This window comes from Lepus europaeus, chromosome 15, assembly GCF_033115175.1.
Source record: "Lepus europaeus isolate LE1 chromosome 15, mLepTim1.pri, whole genome shotgun sequence".
NCBI classification, from domain to species: Eukaryota; Metazoa; Chordata; class Mammalia; order Lagomorpha; family Leporidae; genus Lepus; species Lepus europaeus.
The window spans coordinates 43,030,968-43,049,383 of record NC_084841.1 but is presented as its reverse complement, the minus strand read 5'-3'; the positions used below and the strand labels follow the sequence as shown (position 1 = coordinate 43,049,383).

Below are 18,416 nucleotides of genomic sequence, written 5' to 3'. Positions count from 1 at the left end.
CTAGCTTTTTGTGTTCATTTCTGTCCTTCTACTAGTTGTTCCTAACTGATAAGCATTATATTTTATCAAATTCATCACAAACATTTAGGAGGGGCCAGCACTATGGCGTAGTAGGCGAAGCTTCTTCCCGCAGTGCCAGTATCTGATATGGGCGCCAGTTCATTCCCAGCTGCTCCACTTCTGATCCATCTTTCTGCTATGGCCTAGGAAAGCAGTGGAAAATGGCCAAGTTCTTGGGTCGGTCCCCGCAATCATGTGGAGACCCAGAAGAAGTTCCTGGCTTTGGATTGGCCCAGCTCCAGGCACTGCGGCCATTTGGGGAGTGAACCGGCAGATAGAAGACCTTGCTCTCTGTCTCTCCCTCTGTCTATAACTCTACCTTTCAAATAAATAAAATATTTTTTTTAATTTTAGGAAATACTTGTAGTTTTTTTCAATTTAGTCTCCTTTCTATTGAGCTCTTTCTATTGCATTTCCTCCATTTAGTAAGTCATACATTTTATCCTTCCTGGTTACCCTTTAATGTTACCTGCTAAAGAATCTTTACTTTTTTTTTTAACCAATTTTACATTTTTCATTTTTTAACTTAGTTTTTCTGTGCTTGTTTCCTACTCCTTTCTTCTGCAGTTGCTTTCTTATTACTGCATATAATTTAGTAGCTCTTCCCTCAAAAGCCTGAAAGTATTAAACACTATTTTTATTTGAAGGGATATTAATTTTCCCTTGCACCTAACACTAGGATACTGACGTTTTGGCCAGAGATACTGTCCCTCAGGATTCTCAACACGTGATTCTTCTATATTCTGGCTGCTTTGACTGAAAAAAAAAAAGTTCTGTTGTCAACATATTGCTCTTTTAGAAGTAAACCTATCTTTTTTCCTCTAGTAATTTTAAAGATTTTTTTTTTAATCTTTGGAATACTGTAATTTCAATGCACATAAAAGGATGCAAATTTGCTTTCAATCTGCCCTAGACTTCTATGCCTCTTTAATTCTGGAAAATTCTCATCTGTTCTCTTGGAATATTCTTTCCCCCTCCTTCTCCTTGCTCGTGTTTTCTGCTCTCTCCTTAGAAGTTATTCAGACAGGTGTCTAACAGGCTGCCTTAGCTTAAAATTCTGATCATTGCTTTCATGTTTTGCACTTTCAAATTTAAAGAACTTCCTCATATCTATCTTTTGATTCATTTATTCCAGTCATCTGTGTTTAACCCATTCTGTTTCTTAATCACTGTATTCTCTTCTGTAAGCTCAAATTGGGTCCTTTTCAAATCTACCTTCTCTAAACCAACAAAACACCTCAGTACCTCTAGTATCCAAATATTACTGCCTCCACACAGAGTAGAAGCACAAATGTTTACAAAAACACCCCTTTCCCCCCTGGGGTTGATAACATTTCTGAGTTATATAACACTATCAACTACAGGTAAACAGAGCATGTGTGCTAAATAAGGAGGTGCAGATATTCCTTGTATACTATAAAATCTTAAAATTTATCTTTTTATAAATAAGTTAAAAGGAAAGAGTAAGAGGGGTAGGCTTTTGCCTAACAGCCATCAGGATGTCAGGTAAGATGCTTGCATCCCATATCATAGCACCGGGGTTCAATTCCCAGCTCTGGTTCCCAATTCTAGCTTCCTACCAATGCAGATCCTGGGAAGCAGAAGGTGGCTCAAGTAGTTGGGTCCCTGCCACCCACGTGGGAGACCTAGATTGAGTTCCCAGCTCCCAAGGTCTACATTAACAGGAAGCTGGAATAGGATATTGAACCCAGGCACTCTGAAATGGGACACTGGTGTCTTAACCAGCATCCAAACCAATAGGACAAATGCCCACTCCTAAAGCTTTTGTATAAAACAAAACAAAACAAAAAATCTAGGGTGGACATTTGGTGTAGTAGACACCACTTATGATGTACACATGCCAAACTGGAGTGTGTGGACTTGAGTCCCCGTTCTAACCCAATTCCAGTTTCTTGCTAATGCACAATCTGGGAAGCTGCAGATTATGGCTCAAGTGGGTTGTGTCTCTGCTACCCCTGTGGGAGACCTGGACTGAGTTCTGGCTCCTGGCCTTAGCCAGGACCAGTCCCACCTGTTGCAGGCACTTGGAAAGTGAATCAGCAGGTGGAAGCTCTCTCTCAGATAAAAACAAAAAAGCATTTAATATATTATACAGATTTAAAATGGATAAAACTGATCCATACTATCAATAAATAAATCTCAAAAACTACTGAATTTAAAAGTCATTAAGGGCTGGCACTGTGGCATAGTCAGTAAGGCCGCTGCCTGCAGTGCCAGCATCACATATGGTCGCCAGTTCAAGTCCCAGCTGCTCCACTTCCAATCCAGTTCTCTGCTATGGCCTGGGAAAGCAGTAGAAGATGACCCAAGTACTTGGGCTCCTGAACCCATGTGGGAGACCTGGAAGAAGCTCCAAGCTCCTGGCTTCAGATTGGCACATTTCCGGCCGTTGTAGCCAACTTGGGAGTGAACCAGCAGTGGATGGAAGACCTCTCTCTCTCTCTCTCTCTCTCTCTCTGCGCCTCTCCTTCTGTGTGTAATTGACTTCCAAATAAATAAAATTTTTTTAAAAGTCATTAAAAGGTAAATGTATTAAATTTATTAAAATTTAGACAGAATACATATGTCAAAATAAGTTATCTCTAGGAAGGGGAAGATTTAAAACAAAGTTATCCTATCATTTGGGCCTTCCAACAATTGGATATAAAGTAAACAGAACTGTTCCTGTTAATTCTGGATAGTAATGTGCATTATTTGTAAGAAAATATTCTGTATTTTCCTTAGCTGTTACAGTATTTTAAAATTTACCACTTTAAATATCACTTTTCATAAAATAACAGTAACATATCTTTAAAGCCAAAAGGGGTACTTGCGTTTCAGAAAGGATAATTGACAATCTCTTGTAGTTCTTGTGAAGATGTTTGGTAATAATCTCCAAGAAAAAAATGACTTTATAAATCATTTCATCTTCATTAAAAAAAAAAGCACACAAATGTTTCACTTAAAGTACTTAACAGAAGTTTAGTGAGGTAACTAAGCTCAAGTTGTATGTCTATACACTAGCTAACAAATAAAATGAAAATTTTCGAATGATTTGAAGAACTGCTAACAACAGATAGCAAAGTATGGAACTCTAAATTCTCCTACTGCAAAAAAAGACAATTTAAAGAATGGGCAAAAACTATCAGAATTATCTTTTTCCTAAACTCTAGAAATGGATTAAAGGCTTGCAACACAAGGAGCGTTAAAAAAAAAAAAAAGTTGATTATTGGATAGAACTGCAAACTGTTTATGGCATGTTAACTTACCCTAGTTCCATCTCCTAGCAATTCCACTTCATAATATACAAGCATATTTCAAAAACTTCATGGAAAATGGAATTCAAAGTTAATCTTGTTGTAAAAAAATTTTTGGAAATGCATTCATAGTCTTCATACATTTTCCATGAACTTCTATTCTTGTATAACCTAAAGTTTTGAAAATAGGGGCTCAAACAGATAATAGAACATGAACGTTCACAGCAGCATTGTTCACAACAGACAAAAAGAGGAAACAACCCAGTGTCCACCAGCAAATGAATGGATAAACGAAATGTGGTAAATACATACAATGGTTTATTATTCAACCACAAAAACAAATATGATTCTGACACATGCTACAACATGGATGAACACTGAAAACTTGATACTGGGTAAAATGAGCAAGATACAAAATGACAAATATTGGACGAATTTACTTGCAATATTTAGAGAAAACAAATTATAGAAACTACCAGAGACTGGGGACTAAGAGGAATGAGAAGTTGGCTAATGAGTGTAGGATTTCTTACTGGGTGATGACAGTTGTACAACACTGTGAATGTACTTAATTCTGTGAATTGTACATTTATGTATATTTAAATATAGTTAAAATGGCAATTTTTATATCACATTTTGCTACAAAATAGCTGAAAATTTCCCAGTTTGATGCAAAATATCATCTACAAACCCCATAAACTCAACTCCAAGGAAGTCTGACAAATCCAAAGAGATCACAACTAGACAAACCAATATAAAACATCAACAAATGGTATTGGGACAACTGGACAGCCACATGTAAAAGAATTAAGTTGGACCCCTACCTCACATCATATAAAGAACGAACTCAAAAAAGATCAAAACTTAAATTTAACAGCCAAAACTAGAAAATTCTTGGGAGGAAACATTGGTAAAAATCTGCATGATTTCAGATTCGCCAACAATCTTTTAGAAGTCCCTAAAGTACAAGCAACAAAAGGGAAAAATAGACAAATTAGACTGCATAAAAAAATCATGTTTTGTATTTCACGGGATACATCAATAAAAAGAAAAGACAACTCACACAGGTTGATAAAGTATTTGCATATCATGCATCTGATGACTTCTAACTCTTAAAACAATAAAGAGACAAGCAAGCCAATTATAAAAAGACAATGGACCTGAATGGACATTTTTTTCAAAGATACACAAATGATCAACAAGCAAATAAATATCTACTCAATGTCACAATGACCAGAAAATGCAAATCAAAACCACAATGAGATATTTTACGCTACTTAGGAAGGCCATAATCAAAAGAAAGACAATAACAATTATTGGTGAGGATGTGGAGAAACTGGAACCCTCACACACTAAAGGTGGGGATGTAAGATGGTACAGTTGTTGTGGAAAACAATTTAGCAGTTTGTCAAAAAGTTAAACCTAACAGTTACAATATCAAACAGCAATTCCACTCAACATATACTCCAGAAAAATGGATAGGTTCAGGTAACAAATTCTACACAAATATTCACAATAACATCAGTTAGGACAGCCAAAAGCAGAACCAACCCAAATGTCTATGAGAGGAAGAAAAGAGAAAATATGTTATTTCCACACAATGAAAATACCTCTGCCACCCTCAAGTATTTGGGCCATCTGCTGCTGCTTTCCCAGACACATCAGTAGGGAGCTGTATCAGAAGCCAACGCTTGAACCAGCACCCATACGGGATGCAGGTGTCAGAGGTGGTGGCTTACCTTGCTGAACCACAACACCGGCTCCATGTTAAGCACATATTTTTATGTTTGTTGGTTATTGCTAACTTTTAAGTGATTTAGTTTTTATGTGTGTTTTACAATATATATTTCATTAGCACCATTTATATATATTAAGTTAAACCATGTGAGATATATTTGGCTTTGACTGCAGAAACTCCCACCTGCTCAGGGCAGTGCCTGCCACATGAAGGGCATTTCTTGTGCTGTCTTTGTCCCTTTTTTGCTGCTTGTAACTGTGTAAAGAGGCTCATTTAGTCACAGTCCTGGAGACCCAAGAGCATGGCATTGGCACCTGCTCAACAGAGTCAAGAGTTCAAGCTGGGCCACAGTGTAGAGGTGAGCTAAGACCACCTGCTGTACTACAGGATCCTAGAGACTGGCCAACTCCCACTAGACCCCACCTTTAAGTACCACCTGGGGACCAAGCTTTCACACTCACCCACACCAAAAGTAGCATGAGTCACCCAGTGATCACGTGCCCTGGACTCCATGTCAGCCTTCCTATCTGCCTCCTAGCTGCTTAGGTGGCAGCCAGCAGGCTGTGTCTTTTGAGGCTGACAGGTGTGCTCTGAGGGACCTACTCACCTGCTGTCACCCCACCTGAGATTTGTTGGCTCGGCCTGCCACAGATGGTGCTGGTTAAAGCTGGGAGCATCACTGCCAGAAGACTCCTAGCTGGGGCTTCCTCCCTTGTGCTGTTGGTTACAGTGCCCAAGATCAATCTTAGAGCACACAGGCAGGGATCTGGGCAAGTGCTATAGGGACAGGCAGTGAACCACATGGGTGGCAAAAGGAATCATAAGTGAACAAATGAAATGCACAGTATTTCAGATGGCACTCGCTTATTTTACAGAAAAAGGCCAGGAAGCAAGTAAGGGTGTGGTTTAAAATAGAGAAGCCTGGGGAAGCCTCCTGGAGAGCCCTGCAGGACTGGAAGCAATCATGAGTAGGTGACCTGGGGGCATAAAAAGGAAACACTATCATGTGCCTCAATATGTGTGAGCCTTCATATTAAATGATGTCATTCACATGAAATTTCCAGATTCACCATATCAAAAGCTATACAAAATAGATTAGTGGACACCAGAGAAAGCAGAGAGAGGGCAAATTAACTGCTAATAGGTATAGCATTTCTTTTGAGGATAAAGAAATATTCTGGAATTAGTGGTGATGGTTATACAACCTAGTGAATGTGGTAAAAACCACTGAAATGATGATTTTCATGTTGTATGACGTATTAGTCATTAAAAATAACATGCATCATAAAATATCAAACATTTATATGTACAAAGATGAATAAGGAATCTACAGTGAAGAATATAAAATGGGGAAATTAATGGATTAAAAGACAGTATTCTGTAAAGATGGCAATTCTCCCCATATTTTTAAATTTATTTAAGAGGCAGAGAGACAGACAGACAGACATATCCCATCCACAGCTTTATTCCCCAAATGCCCAGAACGGCCAAGGCTAACCCAGGTTGAAGCCAAGAGCTGGGAACCCAATCCATGTCTCCCACACTGGTGGCAGATACCCAATCACTTGAGCCATTTCTGCTGCATCCCAGGTTAAACATTATCAGGAAGCTGGAGTCAGAAACTGGAAATATCAAACCCAAGCATTTAGATATGGGATGCAGGATATTAACCACTAGGCCAAATACCTGCTCCCTTCTTCCAAAATCCAATGCAATCCCAACTAAAAATCTCATTAGGTTCTTTACTGTAATCTAAAAGTTTATATCCCTCTAGAATTCATATGTTGAAATTCCAAGCCCCATCAGAGTGCCTGTTGAGTCCTGGCTACTTAAATTTTTTTTTTAAGATTTTTTACTTATTTGAAAGTCTGTGTTTCAGAGAGAGAAAAAGAGAGAGAGAGAGAGAGAGAGAGAGAGAGAGAGAGAGAAAGAGAGAGAATTTTCCATCTGCTGGTTCACTCCCCAAATGGCCTCAACAGCTAGGGCTGGGCCAGGCAGAAGCCAGGAGTCTGGAGCTTCTTCTGGGTCTCTCACATGGGTGCAGGGCCCCAAGTAGTTGGGCCATCTTCCACTGCTTTCCCAGGCACATTAGCAGGGAGCTGGATCAGAAGCTGAACAACCAGGTCTTGAAGGAGTGCCCTTAAGGGATGCCAGCTTCGCAGGCAGAGGCTTAACTACTATGCCACAATGCTGGCCTCGCTACTGTACTTCTGATACAACTTCCTACTAATGCGTCTGGGAAAGACAGTGGATGATGGCCCCACGTTCTTGGATCTCCACTACCTACATGGGAGGCTCCTGGCTTTGGTCTGTCCCAGTCCAGCTGTTGCAGGTATCTGGGGAATGAACAAGAAGATGGAAGATCTTTCTCCCCTTCTCTCTCACACTGTATCTTTCAAATAAATATTTTTTTAAAAGAGAAATTCTAAGCCCCAATTTGCCCCTTTCACCAACTGATGACACAGAGAGAAGGCACCATCTATGAACCAAGAAACCAGTCTTTATTAGACACTGAATCTGATGGTGCCTTGATCTTGGAATTCTCAGCATTCAGAACTGTGAGAAATTAAATGCCTGTTTACCAGCAGAAATAAAATGTCTCTTTATGGTGGTTTATTCTGTTATAAAACCAGAACTAAGATCTCTTCTTCCTGATAATTGATAAGCTGATTCCCAAAATCACATAGAATGCAAAGAATTAAGAATAATCTAGGTCATCTTTAAAAAGATCAAACATGGAAGACTTATCATGTATCAGGATGTATTCTTAAACTATACTGATTAGATTACGTGGGCAATGGTGCAAACACAACGTGATCATCAAACAGAAGCAAGCCCAGAAACAGATACACATATTACAGCACCACACAAGTTAGGATAAAAGCAGCCCTGTAGTACAGAATAGCAGAGACAGCCTTTTCTTTCAGTAGTGATCCTGAGTCAAGTGGACAACCATATGGAAAAATATGTGCCTTGATTCCTACCTTATAACATATACAAAAATAAATTCCAGGTGAATTATGATCTGAACATGGAGCTAAAAAGATGAAAGTTCTAAAATGGATATAGGAGCCAGCACTGTGGTACAGTGGGTAAAATCACCTACAGTGCCGGCATTCCACATGGGCGCTGGTTCAAGTTCCGGCTGCTCCACTTCTGATCTAGCTCTCTGCTGTGGCCTGCAAAAGCAGTAAAAGATGGCCCAAGTCCTTGGGCCCCTGCACCTGCACGGGACACCCAGAAGAAGCTCCTGGCTTCTGGCTTTGGATCAGCACAGCTCCAGCCGTTGCAGCCATCTGGGGAATGAACCAGCAGATGAAATATCTCTTTTTTCCCTCTGCCTCTTTGTAACTCTGCCTTTCAAATAAATCTTCAAAAATAAACAAACAAATAAAATGTATATAAAAGAATATCTTCATCAGGCTGGGCATTTGGTACAGTACCTTAAGCACCACTTGGGACACATACATTCCATATCAGAGAGCCTAGTTAAGAGTATCAGCTAAGGCCGGTACTGTGGCTCACTTGGCTAATCCTCTGCCTGCAGCACCGGCACCCCGGGTTCTAATCCCAGTTGGGGTGTCGGGTACTAATCCTGGTTGCTCTTCTTCCAATGCAGCTCTCTGCTGTGGCCCGGGAGGGCAGAGAAGGATGGCCCAAGTGCTTGGGTTCCTGCACCCACATGGGAGACCAGGAGGAAGTACCCGGCTCCTGGCTTCAGATCAGCGCAGCACCGGCCATAGTGGCCATTAGGGGAGTGAACCAACAGAAGGAAGACCTTTCTGTCTGTCTCTCACTGTCTATAACACTCTCTCTCTCACTGTCTAACTCTGCCTGGCAAAAAATAAAAGAAAAAAGAAAAAAAGAAAAGAGTATCAGCTAACTCTACTTTTGATCCAGCTTCCTGCTAATGTGCCTGGGAAGGCAGCGGATGATGGCCCAAGTGCCTGCGTTCCTACCACCTATGTCAGAGATGCAGATGGAGATCCTGGTTCCTGGCTTTGCCCCGGCCCAGCCTTGGCACTTGGAGGCATCTGGAGAGTGAGCCAGGAGATGCAAAATTGATCTTTCTCTGCCTTTCAAATAAAATGAAAATAAATTTAAAAATTTTAGAAAAGGACCTTAGAAAGATCAATGAGTTCTTCAACAAGACTACCCAAAATTATCATACCAAGACTCAATTTAGAAGACAAATATCCTTCTTTCATCCTAAAGCCTTGAAAGTCCCAGCTTCACTAGAAAGGGCTTGCTCTTCAGCCAGCTAACCGGCAGCAAAAAAATGAATGTTCCCAAGCTGCATTAAAGCACTGATGTCTTATGTAGTTCCAAACAACAAATATTTTTTCATACCCTTGTTTATACGTAGCAATTTTATAGTAAATTCACTGTATTTTTTGAGTTCTGTTGTTGTTGCTGTTTTACCACACCTGTCCATATATAATCAAGAAATAAGCAGCGTGAGTTTCATGCTCTCTCATCTCAAATTTGTTACAGATAGAAGAGTATGGTGGAGATAGAGTTGCAAAATGGTGGAGAGAGTGCAGTCTCGGGGAAGGGTTAGGGAGAAAACAGCAAAGGAAACACTATACAAATTAGACGGACACAGTAGACCTATGTGGAGAGCATGGACACCCACGACACAGGACTCCAGCAGCCGAGAGCTTACACACCAGCATTGGAAAGTGAGGTGAGACCAGACCGCAACAGCTCAAGCCACTGGCAATAAAACTGCAGGAAGAGTCTAGAGGGAACCCAGCTTGGAGCCCCATGGGGGATACTGTACCTGCCAAAAAAGAGGAGAGACGAAAAAAGGAGGGACATATTTCTCTCTCCCTGATCACTTTACAACAACATCCTGTAACAAGCCGATAGAGCAGGCGCCATTTTGGACACACATTAACAGCTGTGCCAATTCATGTCCGCACCCAGCAACCAGCCAAGTGGAGAGTCCTGACTGTGGTGGGAGAACAAACAGGGGGCTGGGAGCTCATGACTGTGAGAGGATTCTGTGCTGGGACTGTGGAAAAAAAAAAACTGAGGCTGAGTGGGAGGACAAGGTGTGGCTGGGACTTTGGGCAGTCACAGTGGGAAACACCACATTCTCAGGACTTCCTGGTTACCTAGTGAGGGACATTGCTGGGAAATCTGAGCTTACACTGAGGACTACACAGATCCTTTGTGTGGTCCTTGGGCAGAGCAGATGAATATTATACCCACTGGGGCTAGCACTCAGACACTGGTATCCTTTGAGGAGAAGAGCTCAGCTGAGTAGAATAAACTTCCCTTCTGATTAAAAAAGATTTAGGCCGGCACCGCGGCTCAACTGGTTAATCCTCCACCTAGCGGCGCCGGCACACCAGGTTCTAGTCCCGGTCGGGGCGCCAGTTCTGTCCCAGTTGCCAGCTCTCTGCTGTGGCCCAGGAGTGCAGTGGAGGATGGCCAAAGTGCTTGGGCCCTGCACCCCATGGGAGACCAGGAGAAGCACCTGGCTCCTGCCTTCAGATCAGCGTGGTGCACCGGCCGCAGCGCGCCAGCTGCGGCGGCCATTGGAGGGTGAACCAACGGCAAAAGGAAAACCTTTCTGTCTCTTTCTCTCACTGTCCACTCTGCCTGTCAAAAAAAAAAAAAAGAGATTTATTGTACCAAACCTGGGTGTGTCACCTTAGACATAACCTTAACCCTGGAGAACTCAACAGAGCTCCCTGGCCACACCCACTACAGCCTCTAGATATTCACTGAAAGCAGATACTCCACTTATCTACAGAGTCATAGTACAAAGATATGCCACAGCAAAAAAAAAAAAAAAAAAAAAACAAGAATATCCATAAATGCAGAACACACACACCAATTCAAGAAACAAGAACAAAGAAGACAACATGATACCCCCAAAAGAACACAATATTTCAATACTAGATTGTGATGATGATAAGATGAAAGAAATGCAAGTAACAGAATTCAAAAAACTGATCAAATAATTACAGAGGTAATCAGAAGCAAATGCATGAACTACTCAAATCCATAGATGACATGAAAGAAAATTTCTCCCATGAAATTGAGATCTTAAAAGAAAATCCAAATGAAATGAAGAATTCAATAGAATAAAAAAAATGCAGTGGAAAGTCTTAACAGAATTGGTGAAGCAGAAGAAAGAATATCAGACTTAGAAGACAAAGCACAGGAAATTATACAGTTGAACCAAACAGAAGACGAAGAAATTAGAAAACTCAAAAACACTGTTGGCAATCTACAGGATACTATCAAACAACCCAACATACGGGTTCTAGGAGTTTCTGAAGGCATTGAAAGAGAGAAAGAATTAGAAGGCCTTTTTAGGGGGACGGCACTGTGGCGCAGCGGGTTAACGCCCTGGCCTGAAGTGCCAGCATCCCTTATGGGCGCCAGTTCGAGTCCTGGCTGCTCTGCTTCTGATCCAGCTCTCTGATGTAACCTGCGAAAGCAGTAGAAGATGGCCCAAGTCCTTGGGCCCCTGCACCCACGTGGGAGACCCAGATGAGGCTCCTAGCTCCTGGCTTCAGATCGGCGCAGCTCCGGCCATTGCAGCCAATTGGGGAGTGAACCAGTGGATGGAAGACCTCGCTCTCCGCCTCTCCTTCTCTGTGTAATTCTTTCAAATAAATAAATAAATATTTAAAAAATAATAATAAAGAAGGCATTTTAGTGAAATAATTATAGAAAACTTCCCTGATCTGGAGAAAGAAAGGTACCTCTAAGCACAGAAAGCACATAGAAATTCCAATAAAAAAATTTTTTTTATTTTAAAAAGTTACCCTAATCCACTGCTAGTTGGAATGTAAACTGATAAAGCCACTATGGAAGACAGTATGTAGATATCTCAAAAATCTGAATATAGACCTACCAATGACCCATCCATCCAATTCCTGGGAATTTACTCAAGGGAAATGAAATCAGTAAACAAAAGAGTTATCTGCATCTCCATGTTTACTGCAGCTCAGTTCACAATAGCTAAGACATGGAATCAACCTAAATGCCCATCAATTCTAGACTGGATAAAGAAATTATGGGATATGTATACTATGGAATACTACACAGCAGTTAAAAAAATGAAATTTGGTCATCTGCAACAAAGTGGATGAATCTAGAAAACATCATACTTAGTGAAATAAGCCAGTCCCAGAGGAACAAATATCATATGTTCTCTCTGATCTCTGAGAACAGAGCACCTAAAACAAAATCCATAGAAGTAAAATTGACACTTCAAGAAGGGATGACTTGAGCTGCCCTTGTCTTGACTGTCAAGGAACAGTTTCTTTTTCTGTTTGTTTTTCCGGTTTTTTTTTTTTTCCTTCATTCTATATGTTGAACTCTTAACACAGAGTTAATCATATGTCAATTAAAAATAGATCTCAGTTAAAAATAAGAATGGTAATAAGAAAAGGAGGAAGAAGTTTATAACTGTAAAGCTGTATAGTTCCGCATACATTCCTTCAGACTTACTTCTAAAGGTACAGTTTAAAAACTTGTCATGGGACTCCAAATCCCATTAAGCTTGGTGGTAAAAATACCATCTTAATTGTTAAAGTGATCATATAAATAATATCAAGTGCCTGGTAATAATAATAGACAGAATTAAAAAGGAGAGAATGATCAACATGGGAAGCAGCCCACACAGTAGACTCACAGAATGACAATAGCTTTAAGTAACACTCTGACCTCATAATCAGCCCTTAAGGCTTTCTGGGCTGGCTGAAAAGCCCAGGAGAGCATTTCAGGGATGGAAAGTCAAGACACTGAGGAAAAACAATGTTCTACATGAAGGATCTCTGAGAAAGACCCCAGCAGAAAGAAGTGGCCATCAAAAAAGATGTACTTTTCTCTAAAGGGAGGAGAGAACCTCTATTTCGCTTGTGGCCTTGTCCAAATACTGACAGAGTTTGTGGACTCAAAAGGCTTTCATAGCCTAGGCAGCTTATGTCAAGAACCTCGGGTGGTCACTGACATCAAACATAAGAGTGTTAACTGTTAGCTTAACAACAGGAGTCACTGCGCACTAACTCCCCATGTAGGACCTCTGTCCTCAATGAATTATATTGTGAGAGTTAACTGTAAAACTAGTTCTCAAACAGTTGTGTGTGGGGGCAAATTGTTGAAATCTTTACTTAGCATACAACTGGTCTTCTGTGCACAAAGTCAATTGAAAATAAGTATTAATGGGAGAATGGGACTGGTAAGGGGAGAGGTAGGAGGAGGAGGGGTCGGAATGTGGGTGGGAGGGCGGGTATGGTGGGAAGAATAACTATATTCCTAAAGTTGTATTTTTGAAATTTATATTCCTTAAAAAAATAAATTAAATTTTAAAAAGAGTATAGTGGAATATTACTAGACTTGCATAAAAAATAATCTACAATTTCTCCCCTCTCCCAAATTTCTAATAACCCTATTCAGAGACAAAGTCATCCCCAGTTCATATCAACTGTGACTGACCAAGATTCACACTGTCCCTCTTCTCTAATTTATAGCACATACTAGAGATCTTAGAAAAGAAACAAAACATCCAGTGACATCAGGAAGTAGAACTAACTGAATATTTATTCAAGTACTAAAACCAGAAAATGTATTTTTCATCAAAGATTTTCACCATCAGAATTTTTCTATGAACTCTCCCAAAATTAGTTTTGTCAGTTTGGTCTGTCATAAGTATAAATTGTTCTAAAATATCATCCTTACCGCCTCTCTTGGAAAATCCTCTCTTCCGTGTTTGAAAATCTTCACAGTCATTATTAGATTCTTGAAAAAAAGTTTAACATATGAATAACACCAAAGAAATTAACTAATGACAAAATAGCTAAAGAGCAGCACTGTCATCAGATAACTTAGAAAACAAGGTAAACACTTTTATAAGTTAAAACATAAACATTTTAATTCTTGTGACTTTAACAATGGACAGTAAAGACATTACTCAGACTGAATTCCTTATACAAAACATATAATGGATTTCAGTATTAATTATTAAGTATATAATTCTGAACCCACTAATCTGTCAAGTGCTATCCTAAGCAAAACAAGCCAAAAACAAGAATTTCAAAAATATCAACTTGATTAAAATATTTTCAGGAATGTTTAATTATTAAGTAATCAAGTGGTACTCAAATGTGGTCCAGCAGACCACTCAAAACATGACTGCTGTATTTATAATATTTTGATACTTTTCTGTAACTTACCATTCTTAACAAACCTGAGACATTGATGCTTTATTAAAGACATGCAAGATTTCTCCCATTCATCATTATCAAATAATTTAGAAGTATTTTAGTTTTTCTGGTTTTAATGACACTGACAAGTAACATTACTGGGGTTTTTAACTAGTGGTATGAGCATCACTATATTGAAGCCTGCTTAAGAATTATCTGGAGAGTTGGTTAAAGTCAATTTCCAGGCCCTCTGGGATATATATTCTGAAAAGTATAGAGTGATAATAAGGAATAAACAATTTTCAAAAGGTAAAATTCCTTACTATTAATGTAGCTTTAAGAAGCTTCCAAAAAAGTCACATTTTGGAAATACATGGATGGTTTCAAGGGATCTTTGTATATGTCACCAATTTTTAAGATCTCAGAACTTTAAGTTACTCAACAGCTTGCAGGCTATTAGCTGAGTTCCTGTGAAAGTACCAATCTACTTAACAATTAATACTGTCATAATAAACAGTGACCACAGCTCTACTTACAGGCCCCTGTTTGAACTGTAGTAGCCAAGTAAAAAAGATTCCTGAAAAGCCATCTACGAACAACTTTCTTGAAAGTAGGGTTTACTATAAGGGAGACGAGTTGTAAGAAATTATTTTAGAAAGGCTAACCCTAGAAAATAAATGTAACATTTATTGACTTGAAGAAAAAACCTATTAATTAATTTGAGACTGGAAGAAGAAAGGAGTCTCACATAATCTTAGGCAATCATCCCCGTAAAACAAATATATTTTGGCTGCACTGGGAATTAACTAGAATAATGATATTAAGAGAAGTTATGTGCTGGGTACGTGGAAATCCTCTGTATTATTTTTGCAACTGCTTGTGAATCCAGTTATTTCAAAATGAGAGTTTATTTTTAAAAAAGCAACATGATCTCTGCAGAGATAGAAAATAAAGTCTACCACTACAAAAGTGTGATAGTGATTCAAGATTGTTTAGAATCTATTAATTGTATAATGTAAAAAACATACAATTTAATATGTATCTAGTACCATACATGATAACTTTCTAAATGCAAAAACCTTTTAAGCAGATATCAACTTCATTTTATAAACAGGGAAGACGAAATGCAGAAAAGCTACACACAAGATAATGCAACTGCTAGGACTATGATCTGGATCTCCAATCTATGGTGTTCAGCTTTAAAACCCTGAGCTTATCATTAACAGTATACCAAATCAGTTGAGAGAAAAGGAGAGAATGGGGAAAGGTTACCATAAAACACTATCCATTTCTGTACAAAGTTTCTACCCTGATCCCAAAATCTGTACCCAGCCTCGTCAACAATTGCGAGAATGAAGTAATTCAATCTATGTATAATTTTTTTATTTTCCAGGAATAAGAAATAAAACAGAAACAAGTAGGTTAACGCGAAGAAAGCAAACCACTACATAGAGAAAAGCTCTCTCAAGTGCCATGAGAATCTAGAATTTGTGTTCAAAAGCTCTCAAGTGTCAAATGGAAAGGAAGTTCTCTGGATATGTAAAACTGATCTTAAGAGTGTCAAATCTTTCAGATTAGAAATACAAACAGGTAAGTAGAAATAGAAAAAAAATAAAACTGGTGGTATTATTAACATTATTTCTATGTCATTAGGTTTTCATTTGAATGAGACAAGAGAAAAAGATCAGCAGTAGGAAACAGTCTTATCTGATACATGAAAATCTCACCTTATTCCACAATGGTTTTAAGACTGTCAGGTCTAATCTTGATTGGACTTTGGAATTCAAAGGTATAATGAGATCAAACTTCAAATAGGAAATATAGAGAGCCTTTATTGTTTACTATGAATGTGTCTGGTGTTGAGCTTTGTGCTTTTATATGCATTCTCATTTGGTTTACCTAACAACCTATAAAATGGATGGCCTCTATTCCACATAACAAGAAACTATGGCTTAGAGAGATTAAGCAACTTCTTCTATCACTGGACTAGGAAATAAGCAGGGTAAGGACAAGAAACCAAGTCTGGAACTCCAAATAGACTGTGTTACAAAGATTCCATAAATCAGAAATTACCAAACAGAAGCCACATCAGAATCACCAAGGATGCTTTTTAAATGTAAGTTCCAAGGTTTTAGATAATTCTAACAAAATTGGGAAATTATTACATTATTCTCATCATTTTCTATATTACTGTAAACCAGAATGCAAGTATCTTTGACAGAAATGTCTTTAATTTAAGCAGCAATTCACATTCTTAAAATACCTGAATCGAAATGGGACCCTAAAGATGCCAAATCGTACTCACACGTAAAGTGGAGTTTCAATTCTTGACTTGCTCTTTCCACTATTTACTCCCTTTTCCTTAAGGCAGCACAGCATTCAACAACTGTATCCCAGAGACTAAATAAGGCAGGTGGCAGCAGGCCAAATCAGGATGACTGAATCCATCATCTACAACCCAGTAATGTTCTTGAATAAGGTTCTGAATCCTAGCAATTATAACTGGACAAGACTAAGATGCTTAATCTTAATTTCTCTTTAGCATATACTCTTGAAATAAGATTTTTAAAAGTAACTACAAAACACTGAACTTACCTCTCCAGAAACCAGAGCTATCACCTTCATCAAACTTGGTATGTGAAAAACCTACACAAAATACATATTAAAAAAAATGCAAATATCTGAAAACAACCTCCTATACCTCTGTGGTTAAAAAAAAAAGACAAGCTTACAAGAACTACTATTATGATGCTCCTTTAAAACAAATCACATACAATTGTATACATAGCTATTCAGTGAAAGGTGGAATGGTCAAGTCTTGAGCCAGCACCCATATGGGAAGCCAGGATTGCAGGCAGAGGCCAACCTACTACACCATAACACCAGCCCCCAGCATCCCTTATCAGATCACCAGTCCAGGTTCCAGGTGCTCCACTTGAGATGTGTCTTCCTGCTAACATACCTGGCAAAGCAGCAAAAGACACCCCAAGTACCTGGGCTTCTGCCACCTACATGGGAATCCCTGATGGAGTTCCTGGTTCCTGGCATTGGTCTGGCCCAGCACTGACCACTGTAGACATGTAGGGGGTGAACCAGTAGATCTAGCAGATGCAAGATTTGCATGTGCCTATTGCTGTTGTACTAACTTTCAAATAAATAAGAATAAATATTTTTAAAAGTTTATTTTGGGGGCAGGCATTTGGCCTCACAGTTAAGATGCCACTTGGGAGGCCTGCATTCCATGCTAGAGTGCCTACTTTTGAGTGCTGGCTCCCCTTCTGATTCTAGCTTCTTGATAATGCACACCCTTGGAGGCAGCAGATGACTGAAATACTTGGATCCCTGTCAAAATGCATGTTCCGGCTCCTGGCTTTGGGCTGGCCTAGTCCTGCTATTGCAGGTATCTGGGGAGCAATTGCTGTCTTTCACATAAAATGAAAATAAACATGTATTTCATGTACAGCTTTTTCATAACATGCATTTTCCATGAACTTTTTGAAGAGCCCTTCTATATATCTTAAAATTAAATGTCAATATGGGATAAGCCTCAATTATTTAAGCAATTTATAAAAATCCTAAATATATTTTAATAATTGGGATCAGCCAATTACTATTTGGACAGATGTTAAATTTCTACACAAAATGTATATGGGTTGTGTGTATCAAGTAATTTAACACCTCAGGTTCAACAAAATCTAAGAACCCTTTCAGAAATAAAATTCAATGGAAATTCAATATACAATTAGCATATACACTTAATATATAATTGAAGCACAAAAAAGCTCATGAGCAAATTTATCATTTCAAAATACATATATCCTTCCTAAAGAAAGAATATATTACCACAAAAATCAAAGTTTCGAATTTTTTTTTTACTTTGAAGTTGCTTAAGAAAAGGACCACATGCTACCACCCTTCACAGCTGCTCCTTCCTCCCTGTACTCTTCCCAAGAGTCAGTGCTGAGTTTTCAAAATGCTTGGTAAAGTCTTCTACCTATACATTATTGGTTTTGATTGTTTAAACTCTGCCTTAGTTTTGCTTTATAATTTTTTGAAGTCCATAATGGAAAAAGTATTCAAAACTTCTACTGGTTCTTTGCTCAAGTAAAGATGGTGTACAAATTCACTTTTAGAGGTCTAAGATGGATCTCTTGGGAAGTGGAGGGGCATGAATAAAGAAGGAAACAACTA

The 18,416-nt window shown here is 38.9% G+C and overlaps 1 protein-coding gene across 3 annotated transcripts in view; it reads right to left on the bottom strand.

Moving 5' to 3' along the window:
• The window catches only part of DDX4 (DEAD-box helicase 4), a 91,515-nt gene that overhangs the window by 42,802 nt on the left and 30,297 nt on the right, over positions 1-18,416 (bottom strand). For 2 of the 3 annotated variants that reach the window (XM_062211786.1, XM_062211788.1), the window contains exons 5-6: positions 16,821-16,871; positions 13,762-13,821 (exon numbers count right to left, since the gene is read on the bottom strand). In XM_062211786.1, coding sequence (XP_062067770.1) covers positions 13,762-13,821; positions 16,821-16,871 — 111 coding nt within the window. The remainder of the gene's footprint in view (positions 1-13,761; positions 13,822-16,820; positions 16,872-18,416) is intronic. The other variant, XM_062211787.1, reaches the window with a different exon arrangement.